Genomic DNA, 17,367 nt, shown 5'->3' on the forward strand with positions numbered 1-17,367 from the left:
ATGGGCTAAATTTGACACCCACAGTATGTACCTATCTACCTCCCGTTTGCAAGCATTTAGAAGGGACGGCGTATTGAATGTGGTCATGCTTTGACAATCTGCACTATTTTAGCCTTGTAGTGTTTTTCTTTAATATAACACATCAAAAAGCCCGAGTCGGGTCAAAATTTTCTACACCACAGTTGTGATCTTTTTAACCGCTAAAGTCAGGGGTAGACTCCTACTCGCGTTTTTGTAAATTCACACAAATTAAAGTTAAAAAAAGGGGGGGGGTCAACTTATAAGCAAGGTCGACGTACTCAGGAGTGCTTGCGTCATGTTGAACTTTGACATGTTGTGACCGCCGCCCGGGTGAAATTTCAGCTCCCTAGTGTCTTCTTTCAGTGCTTTCCCTTTGATGTTGAATTCAAAGGATTGTACAATGGGGCACAAGGCTTAAAATGGACTTTTTGCAGTGTGTATATTGCAAGAGGCGCCAGCTACTCAGACAGGTGTGCGAAAACACAGGCGAGGTTAAGGAGGTGCCAAGTGAAAGGCGATCCGTGTCTTCCCCCCCTCCCTCCACATCTTGATTCTTCCTCCACTTCGGGGGCTCAAGTTTATTCTTAGTCGCCGCCGCGTCCTGTCTTCTCCTCTCACTTTTGCCCCGGACTCGCTTTCTTTGCCGCTTCTTTTGCCCTTCCTTCATTTTTGATTTGGACAAGCGAGCGAGCGAGCGAGCGGGCCGGCGGACTTCTGTTCCCGCGTCGTCGTCCGCTGAGAGCAAATGGGCAAGACGGAGCTGCGCTCGCTCTTCGAAAGCCTGGTGGACTGTCTGTGCCTCTGCTTGTCGGTGAGTATGTGTTTGCGCGGCGATGTCGCCACGGGCCGAGGCTTCTGATATTAATAACGCTCGCAGAACGCGCTTGGAAACGGAGCCTCCGAAGAGGTCAGATGTCACGTCTCGTTAACTTTTGTAAACAAGCTGCGCTCACGTTTGCCGCAGAAACGCAATCTTCCACATCCCATTTGCGCATGGAATAATAATTGTTTGTCCACAGCGTGGAAGTGGCGAAGCAGACGGCGAGCGAGATGCGGAGAACGGCCACCTGGTCTACAAAAACGGCGATGTCCTTGATGACCGATGTAAGTTACCGCTCGACGTTGCCGCATGGGGATTCTCCATGTAAAAAAGCCAAAAAACTGTTGAATTTCATCACTCTACCTTACCAATATTGTAAAAAAGATTTTTTTAATGATACAAATCCCAACACTTGATTGCATTTGCTCTGGATCGCTCGATCACACACGCAAAAAGACTTTTCTGTAAGAGCCTATCGTCTTATCCCAAACACAGTGACAGCCAATCAGTGTCCTCTTCAGGGTGGGATCGACCTTTTTGTTATCAGGCAGTAATCTAGGCTACAAAAGTGGTATTACATGAAAAGGTTGTTGCAGGGCATTGCTCACAAACGCTTGCTGATGAAATACTATTTGCAGATGAGATCCTGGCCACGCTGGGTGAAGGCACCTTTGGGAAAGTGGTGCATTGTTTGGACCACAATAGGTACAAAAAGCAAAACGGAAAAACGTTGGAGCTCCCGATTCCGAAGGTGTGATGGTATTTTCTTCTCCGCGCAGAAATGGACGTCAAATCGCTCTGAAGATCATTAAAAACATTGACAAGTACAGAGAAGCAGCCAAATTGGAGATTAAAGTGCTGGAGCAAGTTAACCACAAAGATCAGCACAAGCTGTAGTGAGTACTTTTACTTTTCCCATCAAAAATAGCATGCGGACAAGGCTTCTGCTCTTTGTAGCGATTTATAAATGTACAGCTCTTATAGTATAATATCAAATGTACAAAAAATAGGTAGCACAACATACGTTTACAGTTTGGTACTGCAGTATCCTGTGAAATGACAATACTATGTGGAAAACTGTTGACCGAATGAAAAATGTAAAAAAATGTTTCACTACATTTATAACAGAAACACAGATGGATTAGTAGGTTGGTTCGGACTGCTTGCTTCTTTTAATGAAAATAATGTGGTACAACCATTGGTTAACGAAACAAACCCCCCTGGTCTAACTCCTGCTCACTTTGACAATGAGATGGTGCGGATGAGCAAATGCACTTCGCACGGCAAAAGCGAAGCGTGTTCCCCGGGGTCCCACCCCTGCAATCGCGCCCCACTATTTCAGAAGACTCTTACCGTCCATCGATGAATAGAAGACTATTTGAGAAGTCCTGCAGATGCGCACTCTATTCGACGGATCAAAAGGATGTTATTTTGTTTGAACGTGGGCCGCGGCCTTCCTGTATGACTTCAGGTGAACGTTTGTCAAAGCAGTCCAGGGCGTAACCTTTTGTCGTTTTTTCCCCCCGGTGAAGCCACTGCGTGCAGATGCTGGACTGGTTCAACTACCACGGTCACATGTGCATTTCCTTCGAGCTCTTGTCCCTCAGCACCTTCGACTTCCAGAAGGCCAACGACTTCCTGCCTTACCCCATCCACCACATCCGGCACATGGCCCAGCAGATCTGCCGCGCCGTCAGCTGTGAGTACCTTGACTTGCTCCGGGATAAACGGCTCTGATGTCACTAAGAGGATTACGGAACTGCGGAAAGAAAAAAAAAATGCTGCAATGGGAGAGGGAAGCAAGACTCTTGAGGATGATATTAGATTAGAAGTGTCTGAGGTTGAAGTTAAATAGGGTGACTTGTGATATGGCTAATTTGTCTGCGACCATGAAAAAAAGTCATTGCAGCAAACTTGAAGAAAATGTATCATTAAATGATAATTTAGCATTAACGCAGACAGGTTTAAGTTGTTTTATATAAAAATTGTAAAATGCTATATTAATCCCCGTTGAACAAACGTTCACTTGACTTTCTACAGCTTTTATATCTTAGATGCGCAAACCCAGTCCCTAAGGGTCGCTATGTTTTGTATGTTTCCGTCTTCCAACACTTGATTGAAATGATTGTCAGGATGGTTACTGGGCTTCCACTGAGCTTGCTGATGAGTTAGTCATTTGAATCAGGTGGAAACATCAAAAACCTGCAAGATAGCACCCCTCAACTTCACCCTTAGTTTATATATATTACATGTTGGTCTGAAACTGTGAAAAAAAAAAACTGCACCATCTGGTGCCTTGGATGTGCAATTACATTCACTCGGCAAAAGCAAATCTGGTCACATCCCCTCCCACACAGTTTGAGAAGGCGTGCTAACCTAACAAGATAACAGTCTTGACAACGATAGTTTTTCCTCATCATTTCGTTTTATGTCTGTCAGTGATCTTTAATAATCAGTTTGTAATCTAAACGACAAGGATTTCTTTCATCAAATTTGATTCCCGTTTATGTCAACAAAAGTCTCAACCAGAAGAGGGCGTTGGATTCCTCCCCATAAACTGCCACTTAATCCCCCTGCCCCCCCCCCCCCCACCCCCCTTTTTCTTTGCCTTTCCACTGCAGTTCTCCATGACAACAGGCTGACTCACACCGACCTGAAGCCAGAGAACATCCTTTTTGTCAACTCTGACTACTCTGTCATCTACAATGCTGACAAGGTTAGAAACATGCGCAGAGGAAACGCAAGCTTTTGAGGAAAAAAAAAAAAAAATCTCGATTGGCGCACTCGTCAGTGGCACTCTCAAAAGGCTCGGCAACAGCCACTCGAAAAGTATTTATAGAGATATGTTGATCCCTGAGCGGCGCCTTGACCTCGTTGTGACAAAAGTCAGGTATTTGAAGACGCTATAAAATGATGCAGATTAAAAGACTTTCACAATCAAACAATTAAGCGGTTTTGTGTCAAAAGGCAACCGCTTCCGTTCCATCCCAGTCCCACAGAAATGATTTCATTTCAGACCATAATTTCAAAAAAAAAGTCTTGTACCGTTCCATTGAAGAGGTCCTTATATTTGCAAACCATTTAAAATAGAAGTTCCTGTAGTTTCTACATTATAAGGCGCGCGTAAAACCGCAAATTTTTGATCAGATAAAGAGAAGATTTGATCAAATAAATGTGTGTGTAAAGGAGCACGCTGACCCGCCGGCGTTCCACCGGCGGCATGCGCTCTTTTGGCAGAAGCGCAACGAGAAACGTGTCAAGGACCCGGCGGTGCGCCTGGTGGATTTCGGCAGCGCCACGTTTGACCTTGAACACCACTCCGCCGTCATCTCCACGCGCCACTACCGGGCCCCCGAGGTCATACTGGGTAAACCTGCCGACCGGCGCCCCGCGTTTAACTTGCCTATTAGCGGCGGTTGGTCTTTCAACGCCGCGGTCACATCCGACTTTGCCGCCGCTGTCGTGGGCAGAGTTGGGTTGGAGTCACCCTTGCGACGTGTGGAGTATCGGCTGCATCCTCTTTGAGTACTACCAAGGATTCACTCTCTACCAGGTGTCTCGAGCCGCCGCAAATAGCAAGAGCGGCCGAACTCGATCTGACGCCTTCTTCCGCAGACTCACGAGAACAAGGAGCATCTGGCTATGATGGAACGCGTCCACGGGCCCATTCCTCCGAGGATGGTCGGAAGGAGCAAGTAAGCGGCCCGGGCGGGTCCGCGGGCGAGGCGGCCACGGGCTCAAGCTCCTCTTTCCAGGAAGCAGAGCTACTTCCGCTGCGGTCGCCTGGACTGGAACCAGTGCTCCAAGTCTGGACGCTACGTCAAAGCCAAGTGCAAGCCTTTGCGGGTGAGCGTTCAACTTCAAGGAAGGAGACTTGCGCCGAGTACGACCTATCAACCGTTTCTACTTCGATGTTATAAATATTTAACTGTTGGTGCGTCCGATACAAAGAAATTGACCTCAAAATTAGCCTCTGGGTGTCCCGGGATTTTTGGCCTTATCACCCAACTCGGGCTTGCCTCCCTTTTTTTTTGTTCTTGCAGAAGTACCTGCAGTCGCAGGGCAGGGAACACCGGGATTTTTTCGACCTGCTGGAGAGGATGCTGGAGTACGAGCCGTCCGAGCGCATGGCCCTGTCGTCCGCCTCGAGCCAGCCTTTCTTTGCGCGCGGCCAACGCTCGGCGCGAGCTCGGAGCGGGCTCCATAGCCTGACCGCGGGACGGTAATTCTCGCCCGGAGAAGGATGCGCTCGGCGGGTAAGATTGTGACGTAGCAAAGGGTGGCTAGAAAGTCTCCGGATGCCCACTTCCCGCCAGCGACACGTAGCCGCGTTGCGCTTTTTCAACGGGCTCGCCTTAAGCCGATCTGAGCTGTGCGGTGGCGAGCGGAAGCGTCCCGGGGCATGCCCTTTGGGCGCCTTTGTGTCAGCGGAGGGGCGGCGCCCCAAAGCAGAAGGCAACTTTTCAAAGACGCATCGTGTCGAACAAATCACGTGCGATAGCCGGCCTGGACGTTGTGGCCCACGATAAAAATGATTTTGACACGCCTGCTATTACAGGATTTTTTTCAAAGTCTCTGCCTCTCAGTGGACATTCATGGAAGTGCGGTGCAAAAAGCTGACATCTGCTTCCGATGTGAAGAACTCCAGAAGAGAGCTCTTGTAGCAACTCGTTATTTCTGGCCAGCATGCGTCACCGGCGAAAATGAGCTGCTGTATAAAACTTAAGAAATCACAATAACAATTTAGCATTGATCTGCTGCACGTTCCAGTTGCTTTGCTCTGAATCTGAAAAGAAACGAGGCGCAGAACGAAAGGTTTTCTTTTTTGGGGGGATGGGATGCGGTGCAAAAAAATCAAGACTGCCCCTGCAAAAATGCTTTGGAGCAACAATCGCGAGGTGAAAGTGAACAATACACGGAAATGGAGGCAAATGAATATGATCAATGAAATCGGTAGGAGCAGTGGCGTTATTTGGCCCAAGATCTTTTCGTCCCAAACCATGCGCTCGGATGCCCTTGGATACGGCACGGAGGCCTTGTCGTTGGTTTCTGGCTTCTCGCCATCAAGGAGTTTTCTATTGAAGCGCTATGTCTCATTAAGATTCAGCCCGGCCTTATTTATTTATTTCAATTGACGACCGCGAGCTTGTTGAGGAGGAAACAAAAGGAGCAAATGTCACGCCGCTGTTGTCACGTCGCCGCTGTTGACGCCGGAATCTTGATGGAGTGCGGCGGGCGCAGTCAAGGCTGCCGCTCGCTCGCTGGCTCGCCTGCGACCTTGCTTCTTGTGTGTGTGCGAGTGCGTGCGTGCGTGCGTGCGTGGGTGGGTGGCTTATCCGCTTGTCATCTTTCCCTGGCAATGCCTTTTTACTGATTTAATGGGAATACAGCAATAGGCCTGCAACTAACCAGTGTTTTTTTTACACATTAATCCTTTGATTACATTTGGATTATCTATCATCCATCCATCCATCCATCCACCCATGTTTCGGAATCGATTTCAAATACCATATCGCAAAATCAATAGCATAAAAAAAAACTCATTTTATTTTTATTTTTTGCTACAAAGGCTAAGAATTTGTAGTTATCTTGAAAGAGTAGCACTTGTGGTTTACATGTTATTGATGCGTATATACTGTATGTGGATTGTAAGTGCACGTGCCTGAAAGTTGTGCTTTGCTGTGTCATGCCGTCCGTCTTAAAGTGTCACGTGCGCCGCGCGCTGTGGCGTGTCAGCGCGCAAGCTAAGTCAGCTTTAAGGAGCTAACAGCAGTTAGCCGCCTTTCCTGCAAACCTGCTGCCATCATTTCACGCTGCTTTCATGGCCTATGAACCCACCGCTGTCAGTGTGTGTGTGTGTGTGTGTGTTGGGGGGGGCACGTGTTGGACCCTGAAGCACGGGGGAATCCTTTAAGTGGCTCTTTTGAGTGCGCTCGCATGGAAAGCTGCACTTCCGCTTGCACACCATGCAAGACACACTATATGATCAACACAAGTCAACAATAACCTCACTTTATATTTGTTATCCCAAAACGAGCTGAGGTTTGAACACGGTTTCTGCAGGAACCTTTTCAAATGAAGAGTAAATCAACTGGAACGTGAAACAACTGCTTGCTAGATTACAAGGATTCTTTTCAAAACTCGTGCTTTCATTTCTTTGAATTTTATACAGACGTGCATTGTCATTAACCTTTGTGTGGTATATGATCTTTACATCAAAGGTATTTTAAAGCAAAGGGAAAGCATTGAATAAAGAAACCAGGTTACCGGAATCTCATTCTGACCCAAACCCACTTCTTTATATCATGTTTAATCATTTGTTGTTGTGTTACTATTGATTTGGTGTAGTATTCTAACAGTCAAAACATGTTGGAAATTTTTTGGTGCTGTTCTTTTTTCTGAAAATGCAGGCGTGTTCAGTATGACAATATACATGACAATAAGGTTCTGTTCAATTTCTGTCGGTAGGGCCTATAATTGGCTATGTCTTATATAATATAATTTCTCAGTAGCTAATGCTAATTTTTCTTTTATGCCGCGGGCTGCTTACAAATGGGCGGCGGGCCGCAAATCAGCCCTGGGCCATAGTTTGCACACCCCCATGCAAATATCTACATATCGGCATGACATCATCTTTGTGTGTCCTTCCTTTTTCTAAGCCTTCCAGGCCAGCACGTGAGTCATGGGGGCGCTAACGAGATCTTCCTCATTAAACGCTAATCCTCGCGGCCGGCCGAGTGGCGTGCTCGAGCGAGAGAAGACAAAGCAAAGCGCCTTGCGGGACAAAGGCGCAGCGCCGGCCGCTTGCTAAAGCCTTCTCTTTTCCCTAACTTGTGGCCTTTTTGACAGGCGCGCAAGTGTAGGCCGGATCGCCGCTTTGAAAGCCTTTTTTGACAACGCTGACCATCCATCTCCAAGCGCGGGTAAGACTCTCACCTGTTTGCCATTGGCCACTAATCATTTCTGCTTCTCTTTCTTTTGTGTCAGTGGGCTTGTGCAATATGTCAGCCTCCCCAAAAAAAAGTGCAGGATGCCCGCAAAATTAAAAATGAAGGATTCTCACTTGCTTCATTTAGATAAGAAAAGTGCAAATTATTCGAAATGACGTATTTGACTGTCTGCAGATCCGTGTCCCGTCCTGGCGATTATGTTTGCGTGTGACCGGTGTCCTGGTTGTGTCCAGCCCACTTGTTAAGTGTCTGAGAGCATGTCCTGATTCCGAACGGGAGCCGTCGGATGCGCGCGGCATGACCGAAGGAGACGAGCGCAGCAGGGCGGGCCTCCATCAACGCACGTGAACAAGTAAGCCGCGTTCACTCGCCGCCCGGCAAAAAAAATGTAAGTGGCCCACCTCGGCTTGGAACTTACGAAACCAAAAAATCGCAGAACAGATCGCAAAAAAAAAAACAAAAACCTACAACTGAGCAATTGGAGAGCCGATCGGTGCGCGCGCAATAACGTAACGAGGACACAAGTCAAATGGACGCACTAGACAAGGTGCCTTGTTGTGGCGTTTGTCCGCAGATCATGGAGTCGGTGGCTCGAGTGAAGAAATGTCTGCGTGCGCCCGTCAGGAAGCTGAGCGTCTGCGTGAGCGCCAACAGGAAGTTACTGGGGAAACGCAGAGCGGGGCGGGGAGCCCCGCCCGGATGGGGAAAGGCCCGCCGACCCGAGTACCCCTCGGTGGTTCGCGCCTACCAGGCCGACTTGGACAAAGAGAGGCCAGTGCGCCGTCCGCTCTTTCGCTCTCAAAGTTCGGTCGGCGTCGACGACCCAAACGGCCTTGGCTAAAGAACCAAATGGCAAAATGAAAGAAACCTTTGGATTTCTTTCAATGTTAAGTCTTCAGTGGTGCTGCAGTACATGAATTTACTTCAATCTTAAATGATGGCGTGTCTTCTAGAAGACCCTCTTGTCACCTGCAAGACGCTCCAACTCGATTGGCAGATCATTCAAAATAACTGGATTTGATTGAAATGAATTCAATCTATAAATGTGCCAAGCGTACTACTTTGCAAGTCGCAATAAGAGACAGTCAATTTCAATATGTAAGGAACGTGCCTTATTCCGCAAAAATGACACCAGAGCTGCAACTCTTTGAAGCTAGCTTTTCTAGATTTTTTCGTATATGGATTTTATAAAAGCGAAACCGAGTGCCGTCATTTGATCGTGACGTGCCCGCTGCGGATGTTTTGTTTCCTCGCAGAAAGCTGCGCGAGGCCGCCAACGCTCAGAAGAACGCGCAGAGGGCGGCCATGAGAGCTCACTTCAGGAGAAAATATCAACTCTCTCAGGTGACTTGGTTTATGCGGCGCTCAGGAGGGAGAAAGAGGGAAAAAAAAAGTTCCGTCTGGAATCTCCGTCTCGTATTCAAAAGGCGTCGGTGGCTCGACCTTAGATTTATTTTGATTATTGTATTCGTATCGGGCGGTACGCTCGTCTGCGATATCAGCGTCATATCAGAAGTGTGAAAGTTGTATTGGGACTCCCCTAATACAAATAAATACTGAACAAATATTTTTGCAAAATCAATATGGACTAAGAATTATTATACTTCCCCAAATGTAAGGTCAAAAGTATTGGCGCATTCCTAAACCTCGAGTGTCAAACATCCGGCCCAAAATGGAAAAAAAAAAAAGAAGATTGGAGCGCATTTAACGTTGCACCGGCGCGGCCTTCAGTGACCATTCACAGTGGGAAATCTGAATGACGCTCAAACTAACTCGCAACAGTTACAAACACAAGAAAATTTGAATAACGTACTGTACTCGGCGGGTAGCAAACATCTCGGCCCGCCCAATGTTTTGCCGGATAACCGTCAAGGCCCAGCCCTTCCTCCGAGCAACTTCGTTCCAACGGATTCTGAAATGGTATAGCACTTGCGTTACGGTAGCTGCCATGCATGTTTTCAAGGACGAGAGAGGCTGGATGCGTCTTTTATGTTTACTGAAATATGTATTTTATCAAGGAATGGAAAAAGTGCATTCATTTCATGCAAAATGTGTGATGTACACTGTTGTAGATGACCAAAAATAGCTTTTATTATCTTTATGTTGATATTTTTTGCTTTTCAAAATATATTTATAAAGCACAAAATCAAATTCAAATCTCTGCAATGAAGTCGCTTTGCGTACGCACCCCCATTTGAAAAACGCCGGTCTCGAGCAGCGATTCTCAAATGGGGGCCGCGGGACATTTTTACAGCATTTCTACTGTTATCATTTGAATGCGTTTTAACCTACAACAGGAACGGTTTCAAACATTTCAAATTAAGAGCAAACTAATTGGAACCTGAATTCTGTCCGACCCCTTTGCCAAACGTTGTCAAGTTTTCTACGGATGCACAATTACTCACTTTTATTTTGCCACGATCTGCGCTCAGCAAAGTCGCTTCCTTTTCTTCCCCGATCAGAACGGCGAGGACGCCGGGCGCCTGAAACGCGCGGGCGGCAAGGTGACGCTGCCCCGCGAGCTGGCCGAGCTGGTGCGGCCCGACGCCAAGCGCAAGGATGAGGGCTCGGACCTGCTGGACGCCCTCCGGGGCCTCCGATTGGACGGCGGAGCGCCGCGAGTGGGGCGGGCTTGTCAAGTCATGTGACGCGAGAAACGACTTTACTTCCCCGATGTCTTTCTAGGGTCGCGAATCGTATTTGCTCCTTTGAGTCCAAACGGACGCCGCGCAATAAGGACGTACCGTCTAAGCGTCGCTCGCTACAGGTAATCGATATTTCCATTCCGAATACGTGGACGCGCACACGCTCTAAAAACAGTCGCTGAAAAAATAACCCAACTTTAAGTACAGTCTTTTGCAAAATAACCCTTCCACTTGGCTTAAATAAACTCAATTATTGTTGTTTCATTTTGACCCCATAATAGGATGGCTTTCAAATGTTTTTAGTGTGTGTGTGTGTCTAAGAATCCATTAAAAGTCCCTTAACGCAACTTTGCCTATTAAAGCAAACACACATCTTTTGTATATTTAAGAATATTATGTTAGTCTGAGATATATTCTGATTCTGCTGTCAAGTTGGCATTGCCAAGTCAAATCTGTGCTCAATCAATAAATGAAAAAAATTTGAAACGGCTGATTCGATAAATTGAGACAATTTTGAATTGTGAATAGTTTATTTTGTAAAACAGTTTCAATAACTGAATGCAGTAAAATTTTACACATACTATATATATATATATATATATATATATATATATATATATGAATGTTTATATATATATATATATATATATATATATATATATATATATATGAATGTTTATATGTATGTATATATATATATATGAATGTTTATATGTATATATATATATATATATATATATATATATATATATATATATATATATATATATATATGTGTGTGTGTATATATATGTGTGTGTGTGTGTGTATATACAATGTGAATCGTGTATGTGATAGTGACTGTCACTACACCTGGTAAATGTGAAACTCGTATCTGAGTTGGGCCAGCAGGCCTGTCGCCATGGCGACGTCTTTGCCGCTATCTCTCGCGGCTGCGAGCGAGACCCCGGGCCCTTTTGAGCATGCGCGCGCGTCGCCGCGCACGTTTCATCACGTCCCCCACACGGAATCCTCACAGACACACGCTCATAAAAAATGACTATATAGATTTATATTTGTTCAACTTTTTTTTAACCTTTAAATAGCGACTGTAGCTAATGCTACATGCGTTTATTTGAAGGGAGCGTGTGGAATGTCCTTGAACGAGTGAACAAATGCTTCAATAAAGCGTTTTTATTTTTTGTCCCGTGTGGACGTCCTCCCTCGGCGTCTCTTCCGGGCAGCGCCACGATGTTTTGTTGTCCTACTCTTGAACCGTTCACCCACGACTCCATAAATCACCTGGCGCTATCAGCGCCGACGCATCCAAGGCTTCCTGGAGGTGGCCGCTCGCATGCCCCCCCCCCAAAAAAAACAAAAAGCGAACGTGGGACCTCACATGTCGCTGGTGTGGACAAAGAGCATGTCCACCGCGGCAATGATGCGCGTCCCGGCGCGGCTTTGCGGCGCCGCGGCCTCCAGGGCGCTCGGCGGGACGGCGGGCGGGAAAGAAGCGCAAAAAGCGGCGGGAGCGAGGAACGGCGGCGGGCGCGTGAGGAGCTTCGAGGAGATCCCGCACACGGGCGCCAACCGATGGCTCAACCTGCTCACCTTCTGGTGGGAAGGTCGCTTCAGGCTGCTCCACAAGCACATGGAGAATTCCTTCAAGACCCTCGGACCCATCTACAGGTACCGCTACCAAGTCACCATGCGCTATGCTTTGGATTGGCAGAGTTTTCCTTTTGAACCGGGTTTCTGCTGGACTCTTTTCAAATGAAGAGCAAATGAATTGGAAAATGAAGCCACTTAGTGCCAAATTGTGTTTAGTGATTCCTTTGCCAAACGTGCCTTTATTTGCCCACCTTTTAATTTTCAAATTAAGAGCAAATCAATTTGAAAAGGAAGAATCTCAATTTTGTGCAACTACGCAACGATTTTAGCTCCATTTTTCCGCTGACACCTAATGTATGATGCGGTATGCTTTGGACGCTGGCGCAATTGTTTAATTGGTGCGTGTGTGCAAAAGGGAGAAGCTGGGCCCCCAAAGCAGCGTGAACATCATGCTGCCGTGCGACGTTGCCGAGTTGTTCCGCCACGAGGGCCTCAACCCGCGCCGGATGGCCTTGCAGCCGTGGGCCACGCACCGCGAGAGCCGCGGCCACGACAAGGGCGTCTTCCTCAAGTCGGCATCACGCCACGCACATGCTACGCGCGCCATTCCGCTCGTTTTTATACCTTAGAAAATCATCTCGCGGGCCGGGTTCGACCCATTTACCGAAGCTGGCAAACGCACGCGAACTTGACGCGAACCTTTTGTCGGCAGGAACGGCGCCGAATGGCGTGCCGACCGTCTGCTGCTCAACAAGGAGGTGATGCTGAGCGCGGCCGTCCGCCGTTTCGTCCCCCACATGGACGAGGTGGCCCGGGATTTCTGCCGGATGATCGGGGCCCGCGTGGGCCGGCGCGGCGCCGGCGGCCTGACCTTCAACCCCAGTCCCGACCTCTTCGCCTTTGCCCTGGAAGGTCATTGTTAACTCCCGTGATGATTAACTCGTTCGATTTCAGGAACGTACTTTTTTTTAAAGAGTCCAGACATTCGATCCCAGATAGCTAAATGCATTTTCAAACGTATATATTCAAATCAATTCGATTATTTTACGAAACCCTGTCTGTGGGAGCTCTTACCATACGGCACATGCGCTTAAAAATAGAATGCAGAAAATGGCATGGGGAGAACATGCAAACTCAACAAAAGAAGGCTGGAGCCTGCATGGACAATAACATAAAACACAAGACTTAATGATAAACAATGCTTACAGGCATATATTCTTTATCCTCTGTGAAGAACGGCTAATAATCCTAACTGGAGAGAGAAGCTAAGCGCCCCCCGCCGGCCACAGCACGTGCAAATTATGGAGGAGCCAGATGACTCCATTTTGAAATGAAGCCGATTCCGTTGCGCGTGCGCCGTGCGCGCGCTTAAAAATAGAAGGCAAACAATGGCGGGCATGACACGTTTCCGAGCGCGCCGCTTGCGTGACTCACAGGCACGTGCGCTCGAAGGGGGCGGCCTTATTGACTTTGAGTCGCGGCGCTCCGCGCGGAGGGAAGGACCCGAGCCAGGTGTTCGGCTGCTTCGCGGCCAATAAACAGTCCGCCCACGTCCTTGCTCCCTCTTGCCGTTTTGCCAGCATGACGCTAGCGTGTCAGATGGCCAACGCCGTCGCTTTGTGAAAACGCGCCGGTCGCATGAAGCCGCAGCGCACTTTGAAACATGACAGGTTGAGAAAGCTGAAGCTAGCGCCGCGGGGGAAAATCTCTTCTCAAGGGGGCCGGACTGGCGAAATGATGCTATCTGACCTCAAAACAATCCACAATGACACGTGAAATAAAATGATCAAATGATCACATTTTTTCATGGCGTATAGTGAAGTGCAATATGGAGGATCATTCAGAGCCTTCAAAACAAGGCTCCAAATGTTCCTACTTGGCCTAGCTCATCCATAACACAGCTCGGGACTGAAAAGGTCCAAGTCAAGCATCAAAGACTCCCAAAGACGCCCAATTCGGAATCAAAAGGCTCTTGCTCTAAACCGAAAGAATCCAAACGATCTGGTTTAGGCTGGAGACCCTAGCCCAGTATTAAAAGGTCATGGATCAAAAACCTCTGACTCAAGATCAAATGTATTAGGTAGGCTGTACCCACTATGGGTTGGTTCTAGCCTATGGCAAATATCTCAAGGATCTAGAGCCTGGAATCAGAAGACCCTAGCCTAGTATTAAGAGGTCGCAGCTCAGGATCAAAACCTCTGACTCCGGATGGAGGATCGGACGTCCAGAGCTGGGGATCGGGTAGGCTGTAGCCGCCGTCGATCGTCTCTGGAAGCCGGACTCTCAAGGGCCTAGCTCGGGGCCCAAACCCTTTCGGGTTTCGGAGCAAACGGTCCCAGGGTTTAGACTCGGCCTTACTCGAGGTCCGAAAGTATTCTCGCCGCGATCGGCTGCGTGAACGGGAACGTTTGGGACGAAGCGAATCTGTGAATCGTTGCAGCCAGCTGCTACGTTCTGTACGGGGAGCGCATCGGCCTCTTCTCGTCATCGCCCTCCATGGAGTCTCAGAAGTTCATCTGGGCCGTTGAAAGAATGCTGGCCACCACCGTGCCCCTCCTCTACCTGCCCGCCCCCCTGCTGGAGCGCGTGGGCGCCTCCCTGTGGACCCAGCACGCCACCGCGTGGGACCGCATCTTCGCTCACGGTTAGTGTCTCGAACCGACCCGGCAATGTTCTTGATGAAAAGGGGGCGTGACTAGCTAACAACAGCACTTTGGTCTGGGCCCAAGAAGGGCCTGGGGCCCGGTGTTTGAATCTCGGCTGGTTTGCTTTTCAACAAATCAGCACAATCGGTACTCGGACTACTTCTCCTTACATAAGTACTTCCGCCTGGAATGGTTTCGTAGCCGAGGCCCGGATGAAGCGGGGCTTCCAGCGCTTGTCGTCCGGACCCGACGCGGGCCAACTCCCCGGGGTTCTGGGCCAGCTCCTGGAGAAAGGACAGTTACCTCGCGAGACCATCAAAGCCAACATCACCGAGCTGATGGCCGGCGCCGTTGACACGGTGACACATTTGCGCCCGCTTTGTTTATGGAGTTTGATTGTTTTGGACGCGTGTTGACTTTGCGTTTCAGACGGCGGTGCCGCTGCAGTTCGCTCTCTTCGAGTTGGCTCGGAACCCGGCGGTGCAGGAGAGCGTCAGGCGCCAGGTCATCGAGTCGGTGGGCCGCGCTGAAGGCGACCCCCACAAAGCCCTGAAGGGGGCGCCTTTACTCAAAGGCGCCGTCAAGGAGATTCTCAGGTACGACAATGATCACGGTTCGTCTTGAAATCATTATGATGGAAAAGTCGTTATTACAAAAAATACATTCAAAAGTACATTTCAAATTTGCCGGTTAGATCGATAGTAGCGAGCAACGGACGCATAGTTGCTGACAAAATTTGCTAGCTAGCTATCTGATTTGATCGATATCGATTGATACCCCGATTTGATCGTTATTGATCGGATTGCTAGCTTGTCTACAAGCTAGCAACTTTTGTTAGCCACTATGTGTCCATATCTTGCTGTTCATCAAGCAAGCAATCTCCCTACACTAGTTTGCGAGCTAGCAACCTTTGTATCTCTAGCTAGCTATTTATCAAGCAAACAGTCTCTTTATTGCAAGCTCGCTAGCAAGCTAAGTGTCTTTCATTGGCTAGCTTTCTGTCCATCTGATCGTTTCCGCTATATACTATGTATCTCGCTAACTAGGTGCTAATCGTGTCAATAGCTAGCTTTTTGTCCAGGAAGCAATCTCCCAAGCGCTCTATGTATCGCTAACTAGGTAACTAGCAAGCTTTTTGTCTTCCGTTAGCTAGCTTGCTGTTTGTTTGATCAAACTGATCGCAAACTGCTTATATATCACAAAGTAGGTCGCTAGGAAGCTTTGTGTGTTTCATTAGCTAGCTTGCTGTTTGTAGCTGATAAATTCTATCGCTAGCTATGCTTACAGCTAGCTGGCTAGCCACTGTGTAGAGCGCTTTGTTGCAACTATTTTCAACTATTTATATTTGTTGCAACTATTTTCAAATGGTGTAGGCTTAAGAAGACACAATATTAAGTGAAACGTTCCATGGTATGGTTTTACCTGGGAGCTGTGAATAAAAGTGAAGTAGACGCTTCTTTATTTTTCTTGACTTAACGTATAGGAGGCATTCCCTCGGATAAATGTTGACATCTGTGCGTACTGAGTACGCACTGTGTTTGTGAGTACACAAAGACAGCGAGGCGCCCTTGACTGTCAGATTTGTCCATTTCCTCGGTGGCGTCGTTGCAGGCTGTATCCCGTCGGCATCACGGTTCAGCGCTACCCGGTCCGAGATCTCCTCCTTCAGAACTACGTCGTCCCGGCGGGGGTGAGTGAGTCCCGTCCGGTCGAAAGGGAGCCAACGTACAAACGCCAGCGCTCCCGCCCCCCCAGACCTTGGTCCAGGTGTGTCTTTACCCCATGGGGAGGAGCGCCCAGGTCTTCGACGACCCGCTGACCTTCGACCCGGCTCGCTGGGCCCGCATGCGCGAGGAAAGCGGCGGCGACGGCGGCGGCGCCGCCTTCCGCTCGCTGGCGTTCGGATTCGGCTCCAGGCAGTGCGTCGGACGCAGGATCGCCGAGAACGAGATTCAGCTCCTGCTCATGCACGTGAGTTTGGAATTTTCCGCACTATTTTATTTGAAAACTTTTTCATATATAGAGCGCACCGAATAGTAGCATCCACTAGATGGAGCTGTGCTAAAGGGAACGTCAACAAAACAGAGTCAAGTCATTTTCCAATCATAATCAATCACAGAAATGAAGACTAAAGATGATTTGTGGAAAGTACTATCTAAAAAATGGGGGAACAAAATTGCTCTTCGAGAGTTTAAAAGATTATGATTCAATTCAATCTTCAACTTTTGAAACGAATTGCACTTTGTCCCCATATCAATTGCTTCAAAATCGGAACATATATAGCGTGTCAAAATTTCAAACAGGGTGTTACAAAAATTGTAAAAAATGGAAAAACTTGAGGTAAACGGTAACGTATGGAAAGGGCTGACGCCAGTGAACATTTTGAGGGGTCGAAGGCGAAAAAATCGATTTGTGTTTGATGTTTGATGTTACGAGCTTTTCAAAGTCAGCCCAAATGGGGTCTTGCTGAATCCAGGCTAGTGAAAAATCCTCAAACCCTATCTCAGATCCTGCTGAACTTCCGTCTGAGCGTGTCGTCGCGCCAAGACCTGGCCACCAAAGTCACGCTGATCCTGCAGCCCGAGTCGCCGCCCGGGATCACCTTCACGCCGCTCTGAGCTTGTCCCCTGTCCCTAAAAGTCCAGTGGACTCGCAATAAAGTGGCCTTTGACTTTTTTTTTTCTTTTTTTCATCAT

The 17,367-nt window shown here is 48.1% G+C and overlaps 3 protein-coding genes across 3 annotated transcripts; all 3 read left to right on the top strand.

Annotated features, from left to right (window-relative positions):
• The first annotated feature begins 25 nt into the window (after positions 1-25).
• On the top strand, positions 26-5,068 carry clk2b (CDC-like kinase 2b). The gene is made up of 11 exons (XM_088411305.1): positions 26-832; positions 1,041-1,125; positions 1,480-1,546; positions 1,621-1,737; positions 2,374-2,540; positions 3,463-3,557; positions 4,079-4,208; positions 4,312-4,394; positions 4,457-4,536; positions 4,597-4,687; positions 4,885-5,068. Exons 1-11 carry the CDS (start codon positions 767-769, stop codon positions 5,065-5,067), a joined length of 1,164 nt encoding a protein of 387 aa, XP_088267431.1. The 5' UTR covers positions 26-766; the 3' UTR covers position 5,068.
• A 2,959-nt stretch (positions 5,069-8,027) lies between these two features.
• On the top strand, positions 8,028-10,927 carry LOC148425971 (complexin-3-like). The gene is made up of 4 exons (XM_088411306.1): positions 8,028-8,143; positions 8,366-8,562; positions 9,048-9,135; positions 10,254-10,927. The coding sequence occupies exons 2-4, from the start codon at positions 8,369-8,371 to the stop codon at positions 10,437-10,439; spliced, it is 468 nt and encodes a 155-aa protein (XP_088267432.1). The 5' UTR covers positions 8,028-8,143; positions 8,366-8,368; the 3' UTR covers positions 10,440-10,927.
• Positions 10,928-11,760: 833 nt separating this feature from the next.
• cyp11c1 (cytochrome P450, family 11, subfamily C, polypeptide 1) lies at positions 11,761-17,315 on the top strand. The gene is made up of 9 exons (XM_088411304.1): positions 11,761-12,104; positions 12,442-12,597; positions 12,739-12,938; positions 14,467-14,670; positions 14,873-15,030; positions 15,101-15,267; positions 16,283-16,361; positions 16,427-16,642; positions 17,179-17,315. The coding sequence occupies exons 1-9, from the start codon at positions 11,770-11,772 to the stop codon at positions 17,287-17,289; spliced, it is 1,626 nt and encodes a 541-aa protein (XP_088267430.1). The 5' UTR covers positions 11,761-11,769; the 3' UTR covers positions 17,290-17,315.
• Positions 17,316-17,367: the final 52 nt, after the last annotated feature.

This window comes from Hippichthys cyanospilos, chromosome 3 (genome assembly GCF_059441005.1).
Source record: "Hippichthys cyanospilos isolate Australia breed blue-spotted pipefish chromosome 3, RoL_Hcya_1.0, whole genome shotgun sequence".
Lineage (NCBI taxonomy): Eukaryota > Metazoa > Chordata > Actinopteri > Syngnathiformes > Syngnathidae > Hippichthys > Hippichthys cyanospilos.

Coding starts and splice junctions, on each gene's coding strand:
- cyp11c1 (XM_088411304.1), top strand. CDS start 11,770: ATGCCCCCCCCCCAAAAAAAACAAAAAGCGAACGTGGGACCTCACATG. Junction 12,598..12,738: donor GACAAGGGCGTCTTCCTCAA/GTCGGCATCACG, acceptor TTTTGTCGGCAG/GAACGGCGCCGAATGGCGTG. Junction 15,031..15,100: donor TGGCCGGCGCCGTTGACACG/GTGACACATTTG, acceptor TTTGCGTTTCAG/ACGGCGGTGCCGCTGCAGTT.
- clk2b (XM_088411305.1), top strand. CDS start 767: ATGGGCAAGACGGAGCTGCGCTCGCTCTTCGAAAGCCTGGTGGACTGT. Junction 3,558..4,078: donor TCATCTACAATGCTGACAAG/GTTAGAAACATG, acceptor CTCTTTTGGCAG/AAGCGCAACGAGAAACGTGT. Junction 4,395..4,456: donor AAGGATTCACTCTCTACCAG/GTGTCTCGAGCC, acceptor CTTCTTCCGCAG/ACTCACGAGAACAAGGAGCA.
- LOC148425971 (XM_088411306.1), top strand. CDS start 8,369: ATGGAGTCGGTGGCTCGAGTGAAGAAATGTCTGCGTGCGCCCGTCAGG. Junction 8,563..9,047: donor GCCGACTTGGACAAAGAGAG/GCCAGTGCGCCG, acceptor GTTTCCTCGCAG/AAAGCTGCGCGAGGCCGCCA. Junction 9,136..10,253: donor GAAAATATCAACTCTCTCAG/GTGACTTGGTTT, acceptor TTCCCCGATCAG/AACGGCGAGGACGCCGGGCG.